The 26,826-nt window shown below is 41.2% G+C and overlaps 1 protein-coding gene and 1 pseudogene across 1 annotated transcript; both read left to right on the top strand.

Moving 5' to 3' along the window:
- Positions 1 to 767: 767 nt before the first annotated feature.
- Positions 768 to 5,905, top strand: LOC127691608 (uncharacterized; annotated as a pseudogene).
- Positions 5,906 to 15,565: 9,660 nt separating this feature from the next.
- Positions 15,566 to 16,513, top strand: LOC127690912 (olfactory receptor 5B12-like). The gene has a single exon (XM_052190765.1). The coding sequence runs from the start codon at positions 15,566 to 15,568 to the stop codon at positions 16,511 to 16,513; it is 948 nt and encodes a 315-aa protein (XP_052046725.1).
- Positions 16,514 to 26,826: the final 10,313 nt, after the last annotated feature.

The following is a 26,826-nucleotide window of genomic DNA, read 5'->3' as shown; positions in this document are numbered from 1 at the left end:
CCTTTGCTGACAATAGATAAGTTTCCCTGCTCTTCCCCATTGTTGATGCGCCAACCTGCTTGTACTACCCGCTGATGTAATTGTATGGATTACCCAATCTTGTAAAAGTGCACGAAACCCCCTCGCCTTTCCTATAAAGACCCCCAGTTTCTGGGCTTCGGGGTCTGCCTCTCTGTCTTTTGCACAAGACACGTGTCAACCCAGAGCTCCGCCAATAAACTACCTCGTGTGTTTGCATCAAGTCGGTCTCTCACGCTTCCTTGGGTGTGCGTCGATCCGAGACTTGAGTGGGATCTCCCGTTCGGGGGTCCTACATTGTGGGAGCTCGTCTGGGATCCCTGAAACACCCAGGAACCCCGAAGACCCCTTGGAGGCGTGTTCATGTGAGTTTGAATGTTTGGGTGCGGCGCCGCGGTATCTGTGTTTTTGGTTTCGATTTGCGTGTATTAGAGCAGACGAGGAACCCTGCTCTTGCAACTGTGGCCCATGAGGACCCAGTGGCTGTGGAAAGGAGATGCCCTGGAACCACAGGCTGCTGCCCTGGAGTACGCTCAGAGGGCAGGAGCTGGTCAGAAAGGTCTGACCATGCTTTTTCTGAATGAGGAAGACAGAGTGCTTCTTCTTCAGGAGAGAGAGAGAGAGTGCAGGACCCAGCACCCTCGGAGGTCGCGTTTGGTTGGCTGTTCAGAACCAGATGTGGGAGAGTGTGTTTGGACGTCTTTGTGACTGTTGTTTGTGTCTCGTTTTTGTGCCTTTTGTTGGGTGAGATGGGGCAAACTGTGACGACTCCCTTATCCCTGACTCTACACCACTGGATGGACGTTAGGGCCAGAGGACGGAATTTGTCAGTAGAAATTAAGAGAAAGCTTTGGCAGACTTTTTGCACCTTGGAATGGCCCACCTTCCGGGTTGGCTGGCCCCTGGTTGGAACTTTTGATTTTCCCACCATCGTGGCCATTAAAGCCGTTGTTTTTCAGGAAGGACCGGGGGCTCATCCGGACCAGCAGCCGTTTATCATAGTATGGGAGGACTTGGTCCGATCCCCACCTGAGTGAGTCAGACCGTTCCTCACTTCTAACCACCCTCTGATGCCAAGGCCATTCTGCTCTACACCGGCTCCCCACCCCCCACCCCCCCACCCCCGGCCTGATGGGCTCCTGTTGATCATGGCTGTTTGGGAAGGCACACCTGCAGCGGACGAGAAACCGAAACCGCCTACGAATGAAGATGACATTTCTCTGGCACCTGTCCCGAGAATCTACCCTGAGATAGAAGAAATTCCTGAGTGGCCCACTCCCCCACCTTATCGCCGCACCCCACAGCCTGCACCCCAACCCTCGGCCCCAACACCACCCCCTCCTGCTCCTGCTCCAGCTTCCAAGCCCGGGGAAGGGAGGGTCCTTCCGCAGGAACAAGAAACTGACGAGGCGCCTCCCCTGAAGGACCAGCCGACTCCACAGTGGCCCTTCCCCTTAGAGCTGTCGGGCCACCCCCAGGACCAGATGAACAGAATGCCCTACAGCTCTTGCAGTACTGGCCTTTCTCCTCCTCTGACCTCTACAATTGGAAAACTAACCACCTTCCTTTTTCAGATAATCCGGCAGGTCTCACAGGACTAATAGAGTCCCGGATGTACTCACACCAGCCCACTTGGGACGATTGTCAGCAGCTCTTGCAGACCCTGTTTACTACTGAAGAGAGGGAGAGAATAGTCCTGGAGGCCCGAAAGAATGTTCGAGACAACGCTGGGCACCTTGTCCAGACCCCAGATGGGATAGACGAAGGATTTCCCCTGATGTGCCCTCAGTGGGATTATAACACGGCACAAGGTAGGGAACGGCTGTCAAATTACCACCAGGCTCTAGTGGCAGGTCTCAGAGGCGCCACATGATGGCCCAAAAATTTGGCTAAGGTAAGAGAGGTCATGCAGGGACCAACGGAACCCCCTTTAGTTTTCCTGGAAAGGCTCATGGAGGCGTACAGAAGGTATACCCCTTTTGATTTTACATCTAATGGGCAGGGAGCCTCTGTAATAATGGCTTTTATTGGGCAGTCAGCCCCTGATATTAGAAGGAAATTACAATGGATCGAGGGACTGCAGGATTATACAATAAGGGATGTAGTTAGAGAGGCTGAGAAAGTGTATCACAAAAGGGAGACAGAGAAAGAGAAGCAAGAGCGAGAAAAAAGAGAGAGAAAAGAGGATGAAGATAAGAAGGAAAAGAGGCAAGATAAAACTTTGACTAGGATACTGGCCACAGTAGTAGGCAAAGATAAGAGAGATAGGAGCAGACAGTTAGGAAACCTGGAAGGCGGAAGATGGCAGGAGCCAAGGAGACCCAGAAGAGACCACCCTCCTTTGGGGAAGGACCAGTGTGCTCACTGCAGAGAAAAAGGACATTGGGCCTGTGAGTGCCCCAAGAGAAAGTAGGAGACAAAGATATTGTCCCTCGAGAGTGATGAAGACTAGGGCGGACGGGGCTAGACCCCCTCCCCAAGCCTAGGGTAACCTTACATGTGGAGGGGACTCCCGTAATTTTTTTGATTGACACAGGTGCGGAATATTCGGTGCTAAAAACTCCTCTGGGTAAGATTAAAAATGAAAAAACACTGGTAGTTGGGGCTATGGAACAAAAATCTTACTTGTGGACCACCTCTCGGACAGTGGACTTGGGAAATGGTGTAGTAACTCACTCGTTTCTAGTCATTCCTGAGTGCCCCATAACTCTACTGGGTCGAGATTTGCTCACAAAATTAAAGGCACAAATAACCTTCACCTCCTCTGGGCTGGAATTGTCCTGGGGAACTACCCCTCCCCAAGCATTGGAACTATCTTTGCAATTGGGAGAAGAGTATTGGATTTATCAAAAGAAGTTAAAGGCTGCCACCCCTGAGAGGCTAAAGGACTGGCTTGATCGGTTTCCCCTGGCTTGGGCTGAAACAGGAGTGATGGGAATGGCAAGACAGGCCCCTCCAGTAGTGGTAGAGCTCAAGTCTGGGGCCACCCCCATAAGGATTCGTCAGTACCCTATATCGATCGTCTAATCCGTGAAGGGATCCTGGTCCCCTGTAAATCTGCTTGGAAGACCCTCCTCCTTCCAGTAAAGAAGTCAGAGACGGGTGATTATCGCCCTGTGCAAGACCTTAGAGAAGATAACAGAAGAATACAGGATATACACCCCACCGTTCCCAACCCTTATAATCTGCTCAGCACATTGTCGCCTGAACCAGCCTGGTATACAGTGCTAGACCTTAAAGATGCCTTCTTTTGTCTGAGATTGCACCCTAACAGTCAACCCCTGTTCGCCTTCGAATGGCGGGACACTGAGAGTGGCCGAACAGGGCAGCTCACATGGACCAGGTTGCCTCAAGGGTTCAAAAATTCTCCAGCCTTGTTTGATGAGGCCTTACATCGGGACTTGGCTCCTTTTCTGGCCACAATCCACATGCGACCCTTCTGCAATATGTAGATGACCTTCTCCTTGCAACCGAGACACGCTAGGAATGCGAGCATGGGACACAGAATCTCCTGGCTGAGTTAGGTGAGTTGGGGTATCGGGCTTTAGCTAAAAAGGCACAGCTGTGCCAGATGGAGGTGACCTATTTGGGATACACCCTGAAGAATGGACAGCGATGGCTTACAAAAGCCAGAAAGCAGACAGTGACACAGATCCCAACCCCAACCACCCCTCGCCAGGTAAGAGAATTTCTGAAAACGGCGGGGTTCTGCAGACTCTGGATCCCAGGGTTTGCCACCCTGGCGGCCCCCTTATACCCACTGACCAAAGGAAAAGGAGAATTTGTGTGGACTGAGGAACACCAATTGGCTTTCAAAACCCTAAAAAAGGCACTGCTACAGGCCCCCACCCTAGCACTACCAGACCTGAAGAAGCCCTTTACTCTGTATATCGATGAGAAAAATGGAGTACCAAGGGGGGTCCTTACTCAGACATTGGGACCTTGGAAGTGCCCTGTAGCTTACCTATCAAAGAAATTGGACCCAGTAGCCCAGCGGATGGCCTTCATGTTTACAGGCAATTGCAGCTACTGCAGTGCTAGTGAAAGACGCTGATAAATTGACCATGGGCCAGAATGTGACCATAGTGGCCCCGCATTCCCTCGAGAGCATCATCCGACAGCCCCCAGATCGTTGGATGACTAATGCCAGGATGACCCACTACCAGAGTTTATTGCTGACTGAGCAAGTGACCTTTGCTCCACCTGCTATTCTCAACCGTGCCACCTTACTACCTGAAGCTGACGAAGCTCCTATACACCACTGTGGAGATATATTGGCTGAGGAGGTCGGACCCTGTCAGACTTAACTGACCATCCCTGGCCTGGGGCCATGACTTGGTTTACCGACGCCAGCAGCTTCATGATGGAAGGTAAGCGGAGGGCTGGGGCAGCGGTAGTGGATGGAAAATCTGTTATATGGGCCAGCAGTTTGCCTGAAGGGACATCAGCTCAGAAGGCGGAGCTCATTGCACTGATCCAAGCCTTTAGGCTTGCAGAGGGAAAAGCTGTCAATATCTACACTGACTGCCGGTATGCCTTTGCAACCGCTCACGTCCATGGGGCAATATACAGGCAGCGCGGACTATGAACTTCTGCCAGAAAAGAGATTAAAAACAAAGAAGAAATCCTTAGCCTGCTAGAAGCTGTTCATTTGCCCCGTAAGGTGGCAATCATTCACTGCCTAGGACATCAGAAGGGAAATGGGCCAATAGAAAATGGGAATCAAATGGCAGACCGGGTGGCAAAAGATACAGCACAAGGGCCACAAATTTTAGCCATTAAAGCCCCATCACAGCCAGCTGAGGAGATTTTAGAAAAACGGACTCTCACAAGAGAAGAGCCGCCTCACCCACCTGGGAGAAAAAAAGATGATAAAGCTGGTCGGTAAGTCCCCTTATCATATCCCACAGCTACACAAGATAGTAGAAGACTTAGTAAAGAATTGCCAAGCTTGTGCACTCACTAACGTGGTGCCGAACAGAACCCATGGTGGAAAACGTTTAAGAGGGGATAGACCGGGGACCTATTGGGAAGTTGATTTTACTGAGGTAAAGCCAGAGAAGTATGGCAATAAATACCTGCTAGTTCTTATAGACACTTTCTCAGGGTGGGTAGAGGTCTTTCCCACCAAAAGAGAGACGGCTAACGTGGTAACCAAGAAGATACTTGAAGAAATTTTTCCTCGTTTTGGAATACCTAAGGAAAGTGGATCAGACAACGGGCCTGCCTTCGTCGCCCAGGTAAGTCAGGGATTGGCCAGACAACTGGGGATAAATTGGAAGTTACATTGTGCCTATAGACCCCAGAGTTCAGGACAGGTAGAAAGAATGAATAGAACTCTAAAAGAGACCCTAACTAAATTGTCCTTGGAGACCGGTGGGAATGATTGGCCAGCCTTTCTCCCCTATGGCCTGTTCCGGGTTTGGAATACTCCCAGAGCTTCAGGTTTAACACCTGTTGAATTAATGTTTGGGGCGCCCCCGCCCATTCACGTGACCACAGAAGGAAAGGCTTGTTCTGACCAACTCCTCTCCTTCATCCCCCTGTCTCGCCTTCTAGCCTGATTAAAGGCCCTGGAGATCGTCTGAAAGGAGGTCTGGGAGCAGTTGAAAGAGACCTATACAGCAGATGACCTACAAGTGCCACACCGCTTTGAAGTGGGAGATGCAGTGTTGGTGAGAAGACATCAGACAGGAAGCCTCAAACCTCGGTGGAAGGGACCCTAACTAGTCCTACTGACCACGCCAACTGCTGTAAAAGTGGAAGGGTCCACGCCACGCATGTCAAGAAGGCTCCTCCCTCCGGACCTGATCAAGATGATTGGATCCTGGAAAAGACTGATAATCCTCTTAAGCTGCGCCTGCGTCGCCAGAACAATGTTGAGTAAAAATTTCAACCCACACACGCCAATTCGGCAGACTTGGAAGGTACTCAATGAGGAAGGGAACCCTGTCTGGTCCACGATTGCAATGTATCCCCCTTGGACCTGGTGGCCAGATCTCACACCTGATATTTGTAAGTTAGCTGCGGGATCACTTTCATGGGATATTCCGGACCACACTGATCTGCTTAAACCCCCACCTGAGAACCAGTGTGTCCCAAGTGGGATCGAGAGTACATATGGGTGCTTAGGGCAGTTTTATCGTGCAAATCTCAGATCTGCAGCCTTCTATGTGTGCCCAGCCCAGGGATGGGTCCGGAACCTCCGTCATAGATGTGGAGGGGCACCAGACTTTTACTGTGCCGCTTGGGGGTGCGAGACGACGGGAGACATTTACTGGAACCCGTCTTCCTCCTGGGACCTAATTATGGTAAAAAGAAACAGTAGTTATGACAGGCCTAACGAGGGTGAGAGGGACAGTTCCAAATACCCTGAAAGCGGATGTGCTCATAGTAATAGTCCAAATGAAGCCTGTAAAGATAATTATTGTAACCCAAACCTTATAAAGTTTCCCGACAAAGGAAAACAAGAACGCCAGAGCTGGTTTAGGGGAAAGAGTTGGGGTTTGAGGATACATGCTTCTGGAGCAGATCCTGGAGTAATCTTCAAAATCAAGTTGACCATAGAAAAGCTTCCCATGGTACCCATTGGACCTAACAAAATCCTCCCCGAAAAGGGCCCACCTGCCAGGCCTCGGCCCCCAACCCACATAACCATTCCCCCCCATTCCTATGGAATCCACTAGAATGACCATTCCTTACGAATATGAGCCCCTGACCGCAGCTCCCACATATCCATCCATGGGGCAGAGACTTTTCAATTTAGTCAGAGGAGCGTTCTATGCCTTAAATAGCACTGATCCTGAAGCTACTGCAAACTGCTGGTTGTGTTTGTCCTCAGGACCCCCATTATTATGAGGGGATCGCTTACAATGGAGATTTTAATAGGACAAGCAGTCATGCCTCCTGCTCCTGGGGAACTGGGAAAAAATTAACCCTTACTGACATAACAACACCAGTGGGAAATGCTGGCCTGTGTATAGGAACACCACCACCCTCCCACCGCCATTTGTGTAATTGGGCATACTCCATAGATAGAACAGATTCCAGTTATTACCTTGTGCCCACTCCAGTTGGGTGGTGGGCCTGCAACACCGGATTAACCCCTTGTGTACCTACCAATGTTTTTTATTCCACCCGAGATTTTTGTGTCATGGTTCAACTTTTGCCCCGAGTGTATTATCCCATTTCTTATATAGAAGATAGAGATCACAAGAGAAGTAAGAGAGAGCCAATTTCAATAACCCTGGCAATGATGATCGGGGCCGGTATTGCGGCAGGAGTAGGAACAGGTGTGACAGCCCTAGTAGAAGGTAGGCAGGGAGCACAGTCTTTTCAAACTCTTAAACAAGCCATAAATAAAGATTTAGAGATACTAGAGAAATCCATCAACACTTTAGAAAAATCTTTGACTTCCCTATCTGAAGTGGTTCTACAAAACAGGAAAGGGTTGGACTTGCTGTTTTTAAAAGGAGGATTATGTGCAGCCCTAAAGGAAGAATGTTGCTTCTATGCAGACCACACCGGAGTAGTTAGAGACTCTATGCAAAAACTCCGAGAGAGGCTAGAAAAAAGAAAGAGAGAGCGAGTAGAACAACAAACAGGGATGGTTCCATTCCTGGTATTCCAAATCCCTGTGGATGACCACCCTACTTTCCGCCCTCGCAGGACCTGTTCTTATTCTTGGTCTTGGTCTTTGGCCCGTGTCTAGTAAATAAGGGTATAGCTTTTGTTAAAAGTAGAGTAAATGCTGTACAACTTTTAGTCTTACAACAGCAGTAAAATAGAAGAATATGCTTACAACTGCCCAGTAAAATAGAAGAATATGATTACAACTATCTCAAAAGGTATTCATCACCTCATCCCCAGCCCCTCTCTTAAAATTTTAAGATTAAAATTATAGACAAAGAGAAGAGGGAAATGAAAGAGTTTTTACTTAAATAAAGGAGCTTCACTCATGGCCCAGAAACAAAGGCAGGCCAGGGCAAGCCCGGACAACCCTAGAATGCTAGGCCCACCCTCAAGACCATTAAGACATTCCAGGAACTAACAGGTCAGAAAGATAAGGAAGCTACCTCTGCTGAGTCAGGGACCATCTGGACTCCTTATCCTCCCACCCCCCTGCTGACAATAGATAAGTTTCCCTGCTCTTCCCCATTGCTGATGCGCGGACCTGCACGTACTACCCGCTAATGTAATTGTATGGATTACCCAATCTTGTAAAAGTGCGGGAACCCCCCCCCCGCCTTTCCTATAAAGACCCCCAGTTTCTGGGCTTTGGGGTCGGCCCCTCTGTCTTTTACACAAGACACTGTTGACCCAGAGCTCCGCCATTAAACTACCTCGTGTGTTTGCATCAAGTCGGTCTCTCGCACTTCCTTGGGTGTGCGTCAATCCGAGACTCGAGTGGGGTCTCCCGTTCGGGGGTCCTACAATCTCAGCATACTTCAAGTCTAGCAGATCTGGTATACTTCCGAGGCGTCCAGGGGAGAGCAGCAGCCTGTATTGTTTTCTAAAGAACAAAGGCCAGGAGTTTCACAGGCTGAGAGCAGAGGCTGGAAAGCCCAGCTCAAAGCTGGAGGGGGGAAGGGACAGATTCCCCCTTATTTATAAATTTTTTAAAGAACCAGTGGATAAATATATCTGTCTAACGATGGTGGGTTTTTACCAGTGAGGGAAAGCATTAACCATGATCCCCTTAAGTATATATGATGTCTTTTACAGGGGAGGGGTAATATACTGCCTTATTATTGTTATAAGGACAGTCTCTCATCATCAACACATATACAATCAGGTGTGCTTTCAAGGAAACTCAGAAGCAGGACATTTCCTTGTCCCTTGTAGTGCCTCGCTTCGCACCTCATACTGATGCCCATGCTTGCATAATAAGTAAACACACACAGATCTGAGTTCTATGTGGCTCCCTTTTTGGAGATCCATTTGGTTCTGTAAATGCCCTGTAAATGTGAGCTGTCTGGTCTACACAGCTGCCCATCTTCAAGCCCTGGAAGCCATTGACCTGTATCTGAGAGAAACATGTTTGAAACACAAAAGAAGAGATTAAAAGGAAAAACCCACTGGGGCTGTCCCTGGAAGGCCCTAGGTGTTCAATTCTATTGCAAATTCGTGATTCAGGCATGAGGGCTGACTTGCAAATTAACTGCTAGAGGAAAAAACAAAATAAAACAAAATGCTTGGACCATCTCTGGGAGGCCCAAGGTTTTAATTCGATTGCAAATTTGTGACTCAGGCACAAGGTCTGGCTTGCAAATTAACTGCAAGAACACAAAGGAGCCTTTCTTCCCAAATACATGAGAAGTGGTTCTGAGAATACTTTTGAATTATACTTACCAGATATTTTAGGGTCTGTATTTATCTGTCCTACCAATCTTTCTGGCAGCCGTAGGGCTCAGTCTTCTTTTTGAGAAAATATACAAACAGAGCCTCTACTCCAGATTAAAACAGGGTCTGGGCCATTCCATATATTAGTTAAAGGGTCTCACTATTTAACCATGGCACAAGAATTAGAAGTAACAGGATTCCAATGGCGATCCACTGCAGACAGACCTGTAGCATCAGTTTGCAGGAAATTCAAAATGAACAAAACAAAAGCAGGTCGCCTGCTGAGATCAGCATAGTTCAAGTCTAGCAGATCTGGAATACTTCCTATGCTTCCAGGTGAGAGCAGTGGGCTGTATTGTTCTCTAAAGAACCAGGGCCAGGAATTTCACAGGCTGAGAACAGAGGCTGGAAAGCCCAGCTCACTGCTGGAGGGGAGAAGGGACACCACCACCCCACCTCCACCCCACCAGATTTCCCAATTTCCTGGGGCCTCAAGTCTCTTGAGAGTTAGTTGCATCTTCTCTCGCCAACTCCAAATCAGGCAGTCTTCTGCTATATGTGTGTCATGGACCTCATATCAGCTCGTGTATGCTGCCTGTTTGATGGCTCAGTGTCTGAGTGATCTTAAGGGTCCAGGTTAGTTGGCAATGCCAGTTCTCCCATATATCTCAGCTTCTTCCAGCTTTTCCCTAATTCATTCACAAGGGTCACTAGCTTCTGTCCATTAATTGGCTGTAAATATGCAGATCTGACCTTTTCACCTGCTTATTTGGCCTGTTGGGCATCAATCATGTTAGGCTTCTGTTAGTAAGGACACTGTAGCATCAGTAAGAGTGTCAGACTTTGGGGCCTCCCTTAAGATGGATCCCAATTTGATCCTATCACTGGACCTCTTTTCCCACAGGCTCTTCTCCATTTTTGACACTATAGTTTCAGACAGGAAAAAATCTGGGTCAGAGTTTTTGACTGTGGAAGGGCAACCCTGTCCCTACACTTTATGCCCTGTCGTTCTCCTAGAGGTGTGTTCTACAAGGTCCCTCTCCCAACTGTAAGGAATTTCATACAAAGTCCCCCTTTTGAGTCGTGATTGTCTCTCTCATCCCAGGTCTCTGGAACACTCTGTTTCCATTCTTTCTCCTGGACCTCTAGGCTTCAGTTCTGTTCCCCACCACAATACCCGATCATGTTCCCCTCTTTCCAATCCTGTCCCATTTTTCACCCAGGTCCCTTCCTCCCTCTTTCTCTGTCCTTTCCTCCCATAGTTACTTCCTTCTCCCTCCCAAACAACCTAGTCAAAAAATATATATTCTATTTTAACACTGAGTTTTTAGTCCCCTTGTTTAATCTGTCTATATTCTCCAATTAAAAGAACTAAAATTAAGATATAGTAGTTATGGGGAAAGAGAGATAAACAAGATGTGAGAGACATGAGTGAAAATACTAAAACCATCCACATTTTATTCACATCTTCTCAAAATAAATTAGAATAAAAGTTTTGGCACATGCTACTCTGTACAATTATTAGATACTAAAATATAGATCAATTCCTTGGACAAATGTTTATAAAATTTTCATAGAAATTTGTAATATCTGTCATTCCTTAAATATAATTCAATGTGATTAAAAATAGTATCACAGAATTGAAGAAAACAAATAAAGAGAAGCAAAAGAGCCCAATAAACAGAAATCCATTCATTCACATACCCAGGAATCTCATAAAAATATTGAACTGAAAATCATAATATGTATATAACGTATCTGTATGGTAAAAAGACAAAAGAAAATGTGTTTATGAATGCAATATATAAATAAAATTTATAAATAAAAAAGTAATAAAATTTTTAAAAGGGAGAAGCCATGATGTGATATTGTAAGATACCAGAACTTCTGAAGATGTCCTGAATTCAGTTTTTTTGCTGACCATATCTTGCTGGACATGCAATTCCCCTTAAGTGTACATTTTTCCCCAGTGAGACTCCTTTAGAAAAAACTAAATTTTCTTTTGAAAATTGTTATCAGATCAAGATTTCCCTTGGGTTAGAAATGGGAACATGCCTCCAATTCTCCTTTCAGTTGTAGGACACTATATGGGGCAGAGTTTTGGTGATCCTGAGCATGCTAATTTAGTCACTGGGTATTCGTATATGTGTTATTCATGTTGATTTAGACCTTTTTTACTTAGAGTCCTCTATTCCATCTATTTCTTACACTCTTTCTACATATTATTCTGCAGAGTTCTGTGGGCCCTTGGGGAGAGATTTGATTAATACATCCCATTTGCGGGCTTCACAATGACTATGGGTCTCTGATTTTTCTCATCTGCTGTTGTACGAAGATTCACAGATAGATGATCAAGACACTGATTTGTTAGGACAGAAGAATCTTATTAGGATTCAGTTCATTGCCATTTTCCCTGTTGTAGGCCAGTATTATTTGGTTTTATTCTGGGTCCATGAAATATATTGTCTCAGATTCTTTTCACTCAAAGAGTTTGTGTAGGGGTTCTATCTCACAGTAGGTTTTTTGGTCAAATCATATGTTGTTTTACTCAAAACCCTTGTGTCATAATAGCCCTAGCATTTTTTTCAGAAACCATTGTAAATCACAGGGTTCTTTGTGGTTGTGTTGGAGTTATTGTTCCTCCTTTGGTAGCTTTTAAAAATGGTATCATCTTCCCATATGAAAAATGCTTGGATGTGGAGGTGAAGACTTAAGGGTTTGTATGGAACTCTAATAGAGTACAAACTTCCTAAATGATATGCATGGATTAAGGCAATCTAAATTAAATCACTGAACACTGGGAGAGAGAGAGAGAGAGAGAGAGAGAGAGAGAAAACCGGGCCTCTTGTCTCACCAAATGAAGCTCCCTGTACTTGGACTGAGTTATAGCTAATTGAGTTGTTAGTCAAAGAAACCCCATGGTAATCATCAAATAACAAAGGCTACTGCCAATACTATGGGTTGATTTCCACAGACAGATGGTTAAACCACATTGCTGAAGAAAATACCTACAGGATTCAAAGAACATAGACAAATTCTTTGACATAATTTTGATATAGGCAGAGGAGGCCAGACCAAGCTAGGACACTATGTAGATAAGAGACAGGCGTGTTGTAGAGGTTTGTTGGAAGGTGTACACAGATAGAACATGGACAGTCACCTGGATAGACTCTCAAGAAGGAAGTGGGATGTTTGGTGGGTGGAATAGTTGGATGATGTAAGGAAGCAAATTGTGGACAAGCCTGTCACAAGTTAAAAACATTGTGTGCTTTTCCTCATTACACTTCCATATTCATTTTAGCTTTAGTCTTATTCAAATTTTCTATCTCCACATTGAATTCCATTTACAAGTCTTAGATTGTCCTCATTATTTCCATCAGCCTTCTGCTTCTGTTTTTATTACTTAGGTGTTTATTCTTGTTATTTATTTTTTGTTTCACTGAACTGTTTATCTGTGTCTCCTTTGAACTACTTGAATTCTTTGATGAATCTTATAATTATTTTTAAAAGTTCTGTTTCCTGCAGTTTGTATTAGACATGCACATTGGTACACATTTCTAGAAAAAATATAATAGCTTGATCTTTCACATTGGTGGTATATTTGCAATGATATACGTGTATGTGGATTTTTTTAGTTGTAAATTTGATTTGAATATGGTGGGGTAGATGAGAGATCTGTGGACAGATTTAGTTTAGAGTTTAATAATGTTGTCAGTGGGATCAGGTGAGTACCATATAGGGGATAAAGCTAGGGTTCAGGAGACTTCTGTGTGGAACTGTATTTAGCTTAAAGGAGGCTGTACATGGTATAGAAGGTTTCTTTGGTTTGTGGCATAGCTTTAGAGATACCTAGCTAAATCCTAGACATTTTGTCTGCTATAGGCACAGGAGCCTGTACTAGGCTAAGGCAATATACAAGTAGAACACAGGCATAATATGGCGTTTGTAGGGAAGGTATGAACAGATAAGACAGGGAGAATTAGCTGGCTCGACTCTGGAGAAGTAATTGGGATAGTTGGTGAGTGGAGTAGTTGGAAGAAGTACAGAAGCAAACTGTGCAAATTACAAGTAGGGTGGATCCAGGTGCAAACCTAGAGTTTAGCAGCAGTGCAGGTCTGTCTTATCAAACTAGATGGAGGGAATGGAAGAAGGACAGAGCCTAGATCCAGAGAATTTCAGAGAAAGTCTCAAAATGATGTCAGGTAGATTATTAAGGGTAGACCCTAGGGAAGAATGAGTCTAATCTTAAACTTTTAAATACATAAGAACATATACCTAAATGATGTGTTATGATGATACATATGGGCATTTTCTTTGAACAGCTTAAATTGAAAGAATAAAGTATCTTGCAGACACCTCAACTTTTTAAATAATTCTAATATCAGAATGCTTGAATAAGTGGCTAAAGTTTTCTATGTAGAAATTTTAATGAGGCTTCTAATTTTTGTGTGTCCAACCTGGTTGTACAACTGCTGTGATTGATGATTGGGGACTCTTTCCTCTAAGCTCCTATTTTCCAATGTTTTCATGAACACTGTTAGACAAATTGTAAACACTATTCTCTTGATGTCTCCATCAAGGTCAAGCTGAAAAACTCAGAAATACATACATCTCCAGAGACATACTGCTTCCCTCTGAGATATGTATGTAGCTTATAATCTTTTCCTTGATATAGGCAATACTAGAAGACCAAATTCTATTCCATCACAGAGCTCAGCCTTTGGAGAAGATGAATAGCAACATGCTTTCTTCTGGGAAATAGATGTTGAATCAATAATTTGGATGTGAATATTTCACTTTTAATTATCTGTTCCTAAAAAAACAGTAAGTATTAAACATATTTGAGTATGTGTAATCATAATTATAAATGATGATAAAACATTCAGCCATTTTTATGCAAACGAAAATGAACTTGTTATTTATACTGGTAAAGCAGCTGAGTCATAGATAGATTATTATTAATAATCCTTTTACTCTTGGCCACTACTCTTCTAACTACTATACTGCTATAGAATATCCAGAATATACTCTAAGTACTTTTAAATCCCAAATTAAGGGATTTACCATAGGAAAATACCATGCTCTGATTTTCAAATATTTATAATCTACAGAATTAGAAATCTACATGCTATATCTCATGTTTAACCTCGGAAGGCTATAGAACTTTCAATATCCATTTGTCATGTCAATTACCAGGTCTGTTTCCCTGGAAGCATCGACTGTTAGATGATAGCTCTGTAATCTGAACATTGTGAAGAAACTGGGAAAAGATGAAAAGAAGCTTGGAATGAAATAGGTATAACTTACATAATTTTAAAATGTTACTATCTTTTATACTCTTTTAAGAACCTACATATTTCTTGCAATGTAAGTGACATCATAACTTTTAGAGAAGGATGAATTTCACCTTGGTCATTAAAAAGAATTGGCTTTATTTTCTGTTGCCTTGAGTATAAGAGGTTATTAATAAAGAAGATCAAGTTTGTCAAAGATTCCAAGTTTAGAAGTGACACTGAAGTTAAGGCAGACTTATATGTTACCATAGGTGTATAGGTAGGTGTCACCTGATTCATCATGGAAATGATATAAGATACAACATGAACTGTAAAACAATTTGTAGAGAGGGTAAAAGTTATTTTCCACTCACTTTAAGCTTATTCTCCCTCAAACACAAACAAAACAGACTTCTGTGGTGGTAATGGAAAATTACTACATAGCTACAGTTATGTGAATGGAATTTGGTTCAAGTACCAGAAATGGGAAATGCAATAGATTACTTTTGTTACTAACATAGAGCTAAGTTAATTGTATATTTCTACAATGTTCTTGCCACCAAGAACTTTTGATGCACAGTTTAGATAAGTATATTTGTGAAATATTACAAGTGAAAAATAAGTCCCTTATGTGTTACTGAAATAAATATTATTATATACCAGAAAGCTTAAACAAACAAACCCTCTAGTCTTATAATAAGGGGCCCTATTGGCAGCAAAGAACTAATCACATTCATTTGTACTATTCCCAGATAAATTACATCATTCAACTCACAAGGACTCAACATTCACTTTAATCTTTTTCACACTGTGTGAAAAATTTGAGTTAGAGGACTTTGTCATACCTAAAATCTCATAGTGAGATCCATTTAAAAGATTTTTTATTTCCTTATTTCATCCTAGCAGCCTGTCATAATTATCATGAAACACAAATGCATAATATTTCAGAAGTCAGTGAATTTATCCTTGTGGGATTAACAGATGCCCCATGGCTACAGGTCCCTTTATTTGTCATCTTCACTGTTATTTATTTGGCCACATTGTTTGGTAACCTTGGGATGATTGGGTTGATTCTCCTGGACTCTCGCCTCCACACACCCATGTACTTTTTTCTAAGTAACCTCTCACTGGTGGACTGTGTTTATGCCTCAGCTGTCACTCCCAAGGTAATAGAAGGGTTTCTCACAGAAAAGAAGATTATATCCTATAATGCATGTGCTACGCAGATGTTCTTCTTTATAGGATTTGCAATTATTGAAAGTTTCCTCTTGGCATCAATGGCCTTTGACCGCCATGCAGCAGTGTGCAAACCCTTGCACTATTCCACCACCATGACAACAACAATTTGTGCCCTGCTTATTGTGGGTTCTTACATCAATGGACTCTTGCAATCTTCTATCCATGTTGCCTTAACTTTCCACCTCTCCTTTTGCCATTCCAATGTAGTGAATAACTTTTTTTGTGATATTCCCCCACTACTGGCTCTTTCTTGCTCTAGTATCTATAAAAATGAAATTGTACTGTTTATCTTGGCATCACTTAATATTGCTTTAAGTATGTTGATTATCTTGAACTCTTATGTACTTATTTTTGTTGCAATCTTGAGGATGCGTTCTGCTGATGGACAAAAGAAGGCTATTTCTACCTGCACATCCCACCTCACCACTGTTTCTATCTTCTATGGCACAATTATATTCATGTACTTACAGCCCAGCTCCACTCATTCCATGGACACTGACAAAGTAGCATCTGTTTTCTATACCATGATCATTCCCATGCTGAACCCTATTGTCTATAGCCTGAGGAACAAAGAGGTCAAGAATGCATTACAAAAGGTTACCAGAAAACTATTGTTTTCACTTGGATTAGTCCAAGTGTAATGTGTTTGGAAATGATGTGAAAATTCTAGGTATATTGTCTTTAAATATTTTAGATATAATTTTCCTGACTTTAATTTTTATGAATTGGTATTTCATTGATGAAATGAAATTCTTTATTTCTTCTAGTTTCTGAGTACATTTCATTTTGGATATTTAATTCAATTTTATAGAACTAAGGCATCTGAATTGTAAAAATCAAGATTATAATCCAAGACCCCACATTGAACCATAAAATGTGTGTATTTCCTCTGGATAAAATATTTGGTTACTTGAGATGGAGAGATATTATAAGACTCAGGAAATAAAAATTACTTAATCAGAAATTTTACTAATTTTAAAAGATTCATGGTCTCAATGAAACATACTAGGCTCCAGATCTCATAATGTTACAAGACTCACAAATGTAGGTCCTTTAAAAAGATAATAGGAAAAATAATGTTGAAGAGAAGAGACTCTCAACTTAAGTTCCTTCCTTTTAAGTTGTTTATTTTCCTTTAGGAGTTCTGATTTTTTTCTTTAGTCATTACCCATGAAGGATGGGCATTATCAAGATGAATTGTCTCATGTAATTCTCAGCCACAACCTAATTGATTAGATCAGCAAGACATAGATATAAGTGTTTCTTTGGGGTCATTCAGGCCCTGTTTTTGTTGAATGGACACTTGTTGACATCTTGTTCACATCTTACAAGAGCTGTGTTAATGATAGGTAGGTAGGTAGCTGGGTAGGGAGGTAGGGAGGTAGATAAATAGACAGATAGACAGATATAGATGGATAGACATAAACATATAAATATTGATGAATAGATATAGATAGATATAGAGATAGAGATGATAGAAATATATAGATGCCATGGTTATATAGCCAATATTTTTGATTTTTTATTATTTTCATGCATATCCCACACGATGCTCTTGGATAATATTTACCTGCGGTCCTTCAATTTAGTCCTACCACTCCTCATCCAGTTTGGTATTCTTTGCTTTTTTCACTTCAAGACCAAATTTGTGCGATCAAATAATCTCAAATATATTGCTTCCGGTGTAGTATTGACAACTTACCTCTTGGGTATTCTTTTAGGGAAAAATATCTCTGTCATCCAGCAGCTATAAGTTACCAATAGCTTCATGGCTATTAGTGGGATTAAACACCAAATGCTCCTCAGAGGTCTATAGTTGGATTGTCAAAGTTTTCAATTACATGTTTGTTTTAACTTCAATTTTCTTCAATAGTTATATCTCTTCAATAGAGTCAGTTTTCGAATCCCAGGTCAAATTTGTCATTTTACTCAGATATATATTTGTGTTTTCTTGGACAACACTAAAATATTTATTGCTATACTTGTTATTTGTTCTGGTCTAATTTAAAGAACTTAAATTCTTTCACAAAGGTTTGATTTTTTTCTTTAAATTTTTGTGTCCTTGGGTGCAGCCAGGTAATTCTCATTAGAAGACCTTGCTATAGGATCAGAGATTTTAGAAGAATATGTTTTTGGCTTTACATACTGTTTGTGATTTTATAATGATTTCTAAGCATATGGACATTTTTGTACATTGCATGTCAGATCTGAGATCCTGTACTATATGGCATATATAAATCCTGGGGTTGGAGATGGCATAAGGAGCTAAAACTCAAGGAGCTTCTTAAGCTTTATTTTCATATAGATATGAAACCAGGGAATTTGGGTATAGTGCAAATGATCTAGGGTAAACCAAAGCAGACTGTACAAAGGATACAAATTCTGTCTAAATTTTTGAGATAAGGTGTTAGCAAGTGGAATGAAAGCAGAGAGGAAGAGCAGAAGCATATATATTGGCTATAATTCCCTGTGAACAAGGGATCAGGTAAGTTTCAAAATAAAGTTAACAGGCTGGAAGAATAGTGTGCTCCCTGGCAAATAGCTGATAGAATAGGGAGACTGGGATAAAGTAGAGAAGAAGTAGAATAAAGTAGCTTACATGGGTCTGCTCCATTTCCTTTTTTCAAATGGCTAGCTCTTTTCTTGAATTTTATGTTTACCTTTTTTATAAATACTTTTATTTTTTAAATCCAATCATTAACCCCCCAACTCAGTTCTTTATCCCATTCTGTCTCCCCTGTCATCAAGAGTATGTTCCCTTCACCTGCTCCTCCAGGCCTCCCCATACACTGGGGTCTCAAGTCTCTTGAGGGTTAGACACATATCCCACTCAGGCCAGACCAGACAGTCCTCTCTTGTATAACTATCATGGGCTTTGGACCAGCTTGTGAATGCTGCCTGATTGGCAGCTCAGCGACTGAGAAATATTAGGGTTCCAGGTTAGTTGAGACTGCTTCTCATCCTATGGAGTAGCCTTCTTGATCAACTTCTTCCAGCCTTTTCCTAATTCAACTACAGGGGTCCCTGACTTTAATCCAATGATTGAGTGTAAATATCTATGTCTGTCTCAATCAGCTGTTGTCGGGCCTCTCAGAGGATAGCCATGCTAGACTCCTGTCTGTAAGCATACCATAGCATTAGTAATAGTGTCAGGCCTTGGAGCCTCCCTTTGAGATGGATCCCAATTTGGGCCAGGCATTGGAACTCTCTTCCCTCAGAAGCTTCTGCATTTTTATCCATAAACTTATTTTAGAAAGGAACAATTCTAGGTCAGAGTTTTTGACTATGGGATGGCAAACGTATACCTCCATCACTTGATGCCCTTTCTTGCTACTGGTGGTGGACTCTATGAGTTCCCTCTCTGCACTGTTGGACAGTCCATGTAAGGTCCCTCCCGTTGAGTCCTGAAAGTCTTTTGCCTCCCAGGATTGATTTAATTTTGAATTCATTTCTTTGTAAATTTCATGCAAGAGCACTGCCTTTATATCATTTACTTCCCACCTTCTCCTTTTCTTCATTCCTCTCATTCACTTCCTCTCAAATTCATGGGTCCCTTTTCTTTAATGCACTCACATACATATACACATTAGGGCTAACCTGATCAATAGGGATTAGAATAACTATTTGGCAGTTAATCCCAGGAGTAAACTGATTCTTCTTTCAGTAACCATTTCCATTTTTTATAAATTTATCTAACAATTGCTACTAGAAATTTTAGGTTACTAATAAGTAATATTTCTGATTTGCCTTGTTGAAATAAAGTGCAGAATAATTAGAGCAATGAAAATGGTAGATTGTTCATCATTCAGAAAACATTTCTGTTAAGATTTTTTTGACATCCTCTTGTTGTTTTTAGGTTTCTGGTATGACTGAGAATTTACTTTATATGTGCCTATATGTATTCTAATTTTCCTATTTTATAAAATTTTAATTCAATAATGTTTATGTAATTCACATTTTGCATGTACTTCCTTCTTCAGTTAAGCTTATTCAAAGTAATTTATTATTCTGATGTTATTACAATTGATGTTGATTCCTTAATATTCTACATGAATTGTTAATAAAGAGAAACACAGTTGGATTTATGGTCATTTTGTCTTGCACTTTTTCATGCATTTATTAGCTATAATAACTTTTTAGTAGAATTTCTAGTAGTTATTATTAATAAGATAGTACTCACTGTACCTTTATTTTTGCCTTTTGCTTTGGGTTCTATCCAAAGTACATGTGTCAAAATGGCACATCATAACATACAGATCATTCCAACAATAGTTATTATGTGCTAATAACTTTTAAGAAAGTAAGAGAAGGTCTGTAAGGATTGCTCAAGAATTAAAAGCACCTGCTCCTGTATAGAAGACTAAGGTTTGATTTTCATCTCCTAATGGCAGTTCACAACTGTTTATAACTTGTTTCAAAGGAATTCTGAACATTCTTCTGCCCTCTGAAGACAACACATACTCAAATAATGCCTAGATATTGGTGCAGGCAAGATTCATATAGATAAAATAATGTTTTTAACTTGTTATTAGTTCCTTGCGAATTTGACACTGTGCACTCTAATCCTACTAATTTCCCACTTTTCTCATACTCACCCTCTGACTTGAAACTTCCCACACAACAGAGGAAAAAATTCTCATTGTGGAAGCTTTAGCATGTTACAGAGTGTCCAATAATATACCCTTTTCTGTCCATACTCCTTTGCTTACAAATGTTCTTTGCAATGACTCGCTGGTCTGAGAGCATGGCTCTGATTTCTGCTATACTACCAATAGTGGAACTTCACTGGGACTTCTCTTGGGTATTCTTTTGTTGGGCTGTGTCAAGAAGATCCTGTAGATTTGATCTCTAGGACCAGGTCCATCATGCACTTGAGCAGGTCATCTATGGTGTATATGTTGAGGTGGGCCATGTCAAATCTCTGGATCTATACCTGAGAAGTAGCTGAGCTGGCCAAGCCTCCTGCTTTCATTCTTTCATGACTTCAGGCCAGCTCCCCCACAACATCTGTTAACAGGGTCACATATACCTTGCTGCTCAGGTGAGATGTAGTGCCTGCTCTGCTGAGTGTGGCAACAATGAGGACATGGCTATTTCTCCCACATGGGACCATTTGTCCCATGGAGGACAGATCTTCTACCTACCATAGATGGTGAGGGACAAGGGAGGAGAGGAAAACATTTCTCTCTCATACAAACTGAATTCCAATAGTCAAGATGCAGGGCTGGCTCTCCCACCCTTTGGGGATCTGCTCACCTTCAACCACACATCCAGGGTCAGCTGTACTATGGTACCAAGATTAGAAACAGAGAAAGATCTCCTGCTCAGTTGGCCTTGAGGCCTGCTCTCCTGCCTACCATTGGTGGCAAGGAGCAAGAAGGGAGTGACATCTTTCTCCTGCCCGTGTTACTACAGTGCAAAAAAGTGTCAGGGCCACTTCTTCCATGATTATACCTCAGGAATGTCTTATTCAAGACTCTACCAGCCATGGTCAGCTCTACAGTGAAAGGCCAGCTCTCCTGAGTACTGCAGCTGAGGAAATGCAAGGCCATCTCTCCTGCTCTCATGACCCCAGGGCCAAGTCCCCCACCTGTCTCTGATGATAAGAGTTGAGTGGGGAAGATGAAGATATCTTTCTCCTGTCCATGCTACTGCAAGGGAGATGAATGGTAGGATCATTTCTCCCACATTTATATTCTAGGGCTGGCTCACACTCAGCATCTGTAATGCACTGAGCTATTCTTCCAAGTACTGCAGAAGAACTAGGAGAATGGTCAACTGTGATGCTTTCATACAGCCAGGGACAGATTTACTATAAAGATCAGGTGAGGGGTGGGGACAGTTCTTCACAGCCTTCAGACAAAAATCATGTTCCTAGGCAGCAGCCCAGACTAGAGATATCTGCATATATGTATGTATTTGGAGACCTCCATTAAACTTTGAGCCTTGAGCAGGAAATCTTGTCTTGGCTCCATGTTTCTCTTATCACTCCATTTCTATCTCCAGCTTTCCTTCCAGGGAACTCAGAAACCCATTCAAATGTAGCTGGGGGCAGCTACAGAGATTCTTCCCTGGATATGCTCATTCAACTCATGCTGTTGACAGGAAGTGGTTCATATCCCTTTTTTGTACCAACACTTGAACTTTCTGAGAACAGCAAGCATTAAAACCTTTAAATGCCACAGTCAGAACTAGAAATGGAGATGCAATATCTGATCATTTTCATTTTAAAAGTGAAAATAAAAATGTAGAAAGAAAGCCAAGAAAGGGAAAATAGCTATACTTCAGACAGTGCTTCTAGCCATCATATAGTTATTGTTCTACTGCTATATCTGCACCAGTGGGCAGTTCAACAGCCTCCAGATTACATCCTCATGACTGCAAGGTGTTGGAGTGAGTTATGTATGAAAAGAGAAGTAGTCTTTTGAATTTTCTTGTGTTTACAAAGTTTTAGGGGATTACATATACAAAATGTATTGCTTGCTCTTTGAATTTTAGAAGACATGGAAATTCCTCTATCCATTTGATATGTGAACTGTTAGACTACTTTCTTTACCAGTAGTTTCTCATGGAAATAATAAATTCAATACTAGACAGCAGCCATGAAGAAATGAACTAGTTTTTGAACAGTAATGGCTCTAATAGGTTGCATTTTAATTTTAACATTTCCTATAGTTTTCAAAAATCACTTTTAATTTATGGTCATATTGGAGTAGGAATAGCCTAATGGGGGGGGGAACAATTTTGAAAGTACCTATTGAAAAGATATGGAACAAATAATCTCTCAAACTGAATGTGAAAGGAGTTTACTTCAGAGGAAAGAGTAATGCCCAATATTCTAAAGTCAAATTTCTATACCTGGAGGTTCTCTCAAGATGAGAAGTCTTATCCCTCATGCAACTAGTGGAAAACAATGAGGGGCCACTGTAATCACCATACAGGTGAATACAAGAAAATAAACTTTGGAATAAAAGTGTTCAGGGTAAAAAATATGGAGAAATTTAAAAGTATATCTATTTTTCTCACAATTGTCATACTTCGAATATTGGCCTAATGAGAAAAGTAAAGATTGTGACATGAAGTGAAAACAGCTCAATCTTTTCTTCAACAAATTACTTTTATTGATTTTATTGATTCTTTGGCAGTTTCAAATTATATACTATAGTCACATTACTCATTTCTTTCAGGGACACACACCTCTAACCTTTATGACCTCTACACCACAAGCAAAAAGAGAAAGAAAGATCTTTTCCAATTTTTTGGTTGCTCTTTTGTCCTTTTCCCAATGTCCTTGGCCTTACAGAAACTTTGTCATTTGAGGTCCCATTTCTCAATTCTGGATTTAGAGCATAAGCTATTGGTGTTCTGTTGAGGAAATTTTCCCCTGTGCCCATGTCCTCAAGGGTCTTCCCCAGTTTCTTTTCTATTAGTTTCAGTGTGTCTGGTTTTATGTGGAGGTTCTTAATCCACTTGGACTTGAGCTTAGTGTAAGGAGATAAGAATGGATCAGTTTGCATTCTTCTACATGCTGGCCTCCAGTTGAACAAGCACCATTTGTTGAAAAGGCTATCTTTTCTCCACTGGATGTTTGTAGAAGGCTTATATCCAAGATATACAAAGAACTCAATAAGGTAGATTCCAGAGAGCCAAATATCCCCCTTAAAAATGGGGTACAGAGCTAAACAAAGAGTTTTCACCTGAGGAATATTGAATGGCTGAGAAGCACCTAAAGAAATGTTGAACATCCATACTCATCAGGGAAAAGCAAATCAAAACAACCTTGAGATTTACCTCACACAAGTCAGAATGGCTAATATCAAAAACTCAGTAAAAAAAAAGGTGCTGGTAAGGATGTGGAGAAAGAGGAACACTCCTCCAGTGCTGGTGGGATTGCAAGCTGGCACTACCACTCTGGAAATCTGTGTGGTGATTCCTCAGAAAACTTGGAATGATGCTTCCAGAGGACCCCGCTATACCACTCCTGGGCCAGGAGGAGGATTCCCCAACATGTAATAAGGATGCATGTTCCACTATCTTCATAGGAGCCCTATTTATAATAGCCAGAAGCTGGAAAGAACCCAGATGTCACTCAACGGAGAAATGGATACAGGAAATAAGGTGTATTTACACAATGGAGTACTATTCAGCCATTAGAAACGATGAATTCATGAAATTCTTAGACAAATGGATGGAACTTGAGAGCACCATCCTATGTGAGGTAATCCATTCTCAAAAGAACACTCATGGTATGCACTCACTGATAAATGGATATTAGCCTAGAAGCTTGGAATATCCAAGACACAATTCACATATCAAATGATGCCCAAGAAGAAGGAAGCAATGGCTCCTGTCCCTGGAAAGGCTCAGAGCAGCAGTTTTGGGAAATACCAGGACAGGGAAGTGAGAAGGGGTAGATTGGGGAACAGGGGGAGGGAAGAAGGCTTATGAGACTTTCAGGGAACTTTCCAGGACTTTCCAGGACAAGGAAAATCACTTGAAATGTAAATAAAGAATATATTTAATAAAAAAAATAAGGAAAAAAGTCTAGGACAGCATAGAAAACCTTGAGTGTAAGTTCCATTAATAAGGCTAACAAAAGAAATGCTTTCAGGTGTTAAATAAGAAAAAAAAGAGAAAAAAAACCAAGTTCAATATGAAGCAATTTAATTTTAATGCAACTGTTTGAAAATTTCTTGCTCAGTTTTTAAGGTACAAAAATGTATGGACGCACCAGTAAGAGTCTGTTCTAGAGACTGTGCAGCTACTGTATTTAAAGAAAAGATTCTAGTCAAAGTCCCCATATAAAAAAAAGTGTGTTTCTAGTAAACAGAATAAATCATTACTTGTTTACAAATAGTAAGAAAAGCATAGGTTGGAGATGTGGCTTAATGGAATAGCATTTGCTTACCATACCTGAGTTTGACCACCAGCAGCAATAGCAAAATAGAAAGAAAACACAAAAATCAGTTCAGGGATTTATTATATATATATGGAAGACTCATTAACAGCTTTTGTGTGCATCTTAAGCTAAAGTTTGGCTGCATGTTCCTGCACTACTCCTTCTCCTCATTAAGATTTCAGTATGCATTTTAAGCAAGAGTGCCTATGAGTGTTTTGAGGTGGTATAAAGTAATCCTATGTGGATATGCCATAAAAAAGAAGATGGTACAAGTGAGTTGAAATTAGCCCCAGAGTCATACATTATACTGATTTTTTTCCAGATGTAGTAAACAATGATGTTCCTATGTCTATCTGTGTCTTCAGCCTTTTCCTATTCTGAACTCAGTGGATATTCCTTCACACTAGACAACTCATTGATATATGAACAAGAAAATTTAGTCATGCTTCATAACTCATGGTACTGTAGAACTAGCATGATGTTTAATTCCCTCATGTTATTCTAAGTACAGGATGGTGGCATTGTTTTCTTTAATTCCTTCAGGGATGTGATACTGGATTTGGTTGACTATTTTCCTTATCAGAGGAAACTCTAAAGGCTTCTCTGTAGCCTTTTAAACAATAATAGACTTCACTCCATATTTGAGGTAAAACCTTTTAAGTAAATATATCACAATTATACATTATGAGACTGGGAAATTAACAACAGAGTGGGTTTGGGCACTCATTGGATTTACTGTGAGTAGAACGTCAATCAAAACTCAATCAACTGACTTCCATAAACACCCACTTTAACTGGAGGGACATAATGTTTCTTGGAGTCTCATAGAATCAGCATTAATTTATAATTAGTATTCAGTAGATACTGGAGTGTCTTATTGTTTTCTTTCCCAGAATATAATTATATTTGTGAAAGGCTGGAGCCTCTGTGGAAGGACTGAAAAAATAACAGTAAAACTTTCAAATGTTTTATCAAGGTCTTTCTTTAGGGAAAATGGCTGTCCTTCCATTCAGTAGATTGTCTGTCTGCAAATTGTCTGAAGTCTGGAAATTAATTCATGGACCAAGATTTCTTTTGCTATGATGCACCGTTCTTTTCATTTGTTTGAGAATTTTTCTGCTTATACAGATGAAACAAAAATTCAGGAGTTTTCTTATGTATTTCATGACTGGAGACACCATGATTCATTAGCCAGTACCAAATGACCATACCTGTCATGGCACCTTATAATTCAGTCTGCCTTTGCTGACCATTACAGGTTAGGCCATTATGGACATCATTTTGTCTATACTGAACATTAAGATAATTATGATCACCTTGCCTTTGGAAATTCAGTGTTGACTCCTGGTTCCTGCTACCAGAGGGCACAAGTAAACCCATTGAATTTAATTATTCCACCTGTGCCTCAATATTGTCAACACTATGGAATGGCAGGAGACAAAAAATGACAATAAAGCACTTCAAATGTGCTGGTGTCTCTCTTATTGTTTTATATCCTATAAGATTAGTGAAGGCCATGACACTGGGCCTTCCCATTGTAGGGGATTAGATTTTATACAGTGTACCCACTCTATCATTACTATTTTTTTCCAGAGCTTTAAAATCCCCGTATCAACATGAAACCAATGTATTTCAGGCATCTCCAACTCTTTTCCAGTAGCCTATCTTTTGGAAAATACTTCAGCCAACAATTCAAAGAAACTTTTGGCACTATTTTTAATTATGTGAGTTTCTGAATTAAACATAGAATCTCCATTTACAGGGCCCATTTCAATAAATGTGGCCTGATATAGCATTATGTTCTTGCCACCACTCTCCCACTCTTGTAAAATCCATTTCCACACATATTTCTCAGCCATAAGCTTGAATGAATTAGTAAATGCAAAAAGTTCTTTAGTAGCATTAAATACCTGCTAATGGACTATATTTTCTACCTACCCACCCACTTCTAAGAGCCTGCTTTTAGTAAAGTATAGTTATAGATCTAGAGGCTACAATTGGTGGATTCTTGTAAAAAGAACAAAAAGGCTCTATTGCAAGTGCCATAAACAAACT

This window comes from Apodemus sylvaticus, chromosome 1 (genome assembly GCF_947179515.1).
Source record: "Apodemus sylvaticus chromosome 1, mApoSyl1.1, whole genome shotgun sequence".
Classification (NCBI taxonomy): domain Eukaryota; kingdom Metazoa; phylum Chordata; class Mammalia; order Rodentia; family Muridae; genus Apodemus; species Apodemus sylvaticus.
This window is presented reverse-complemented; position numbering and strand designations above follow the sequence as displayed.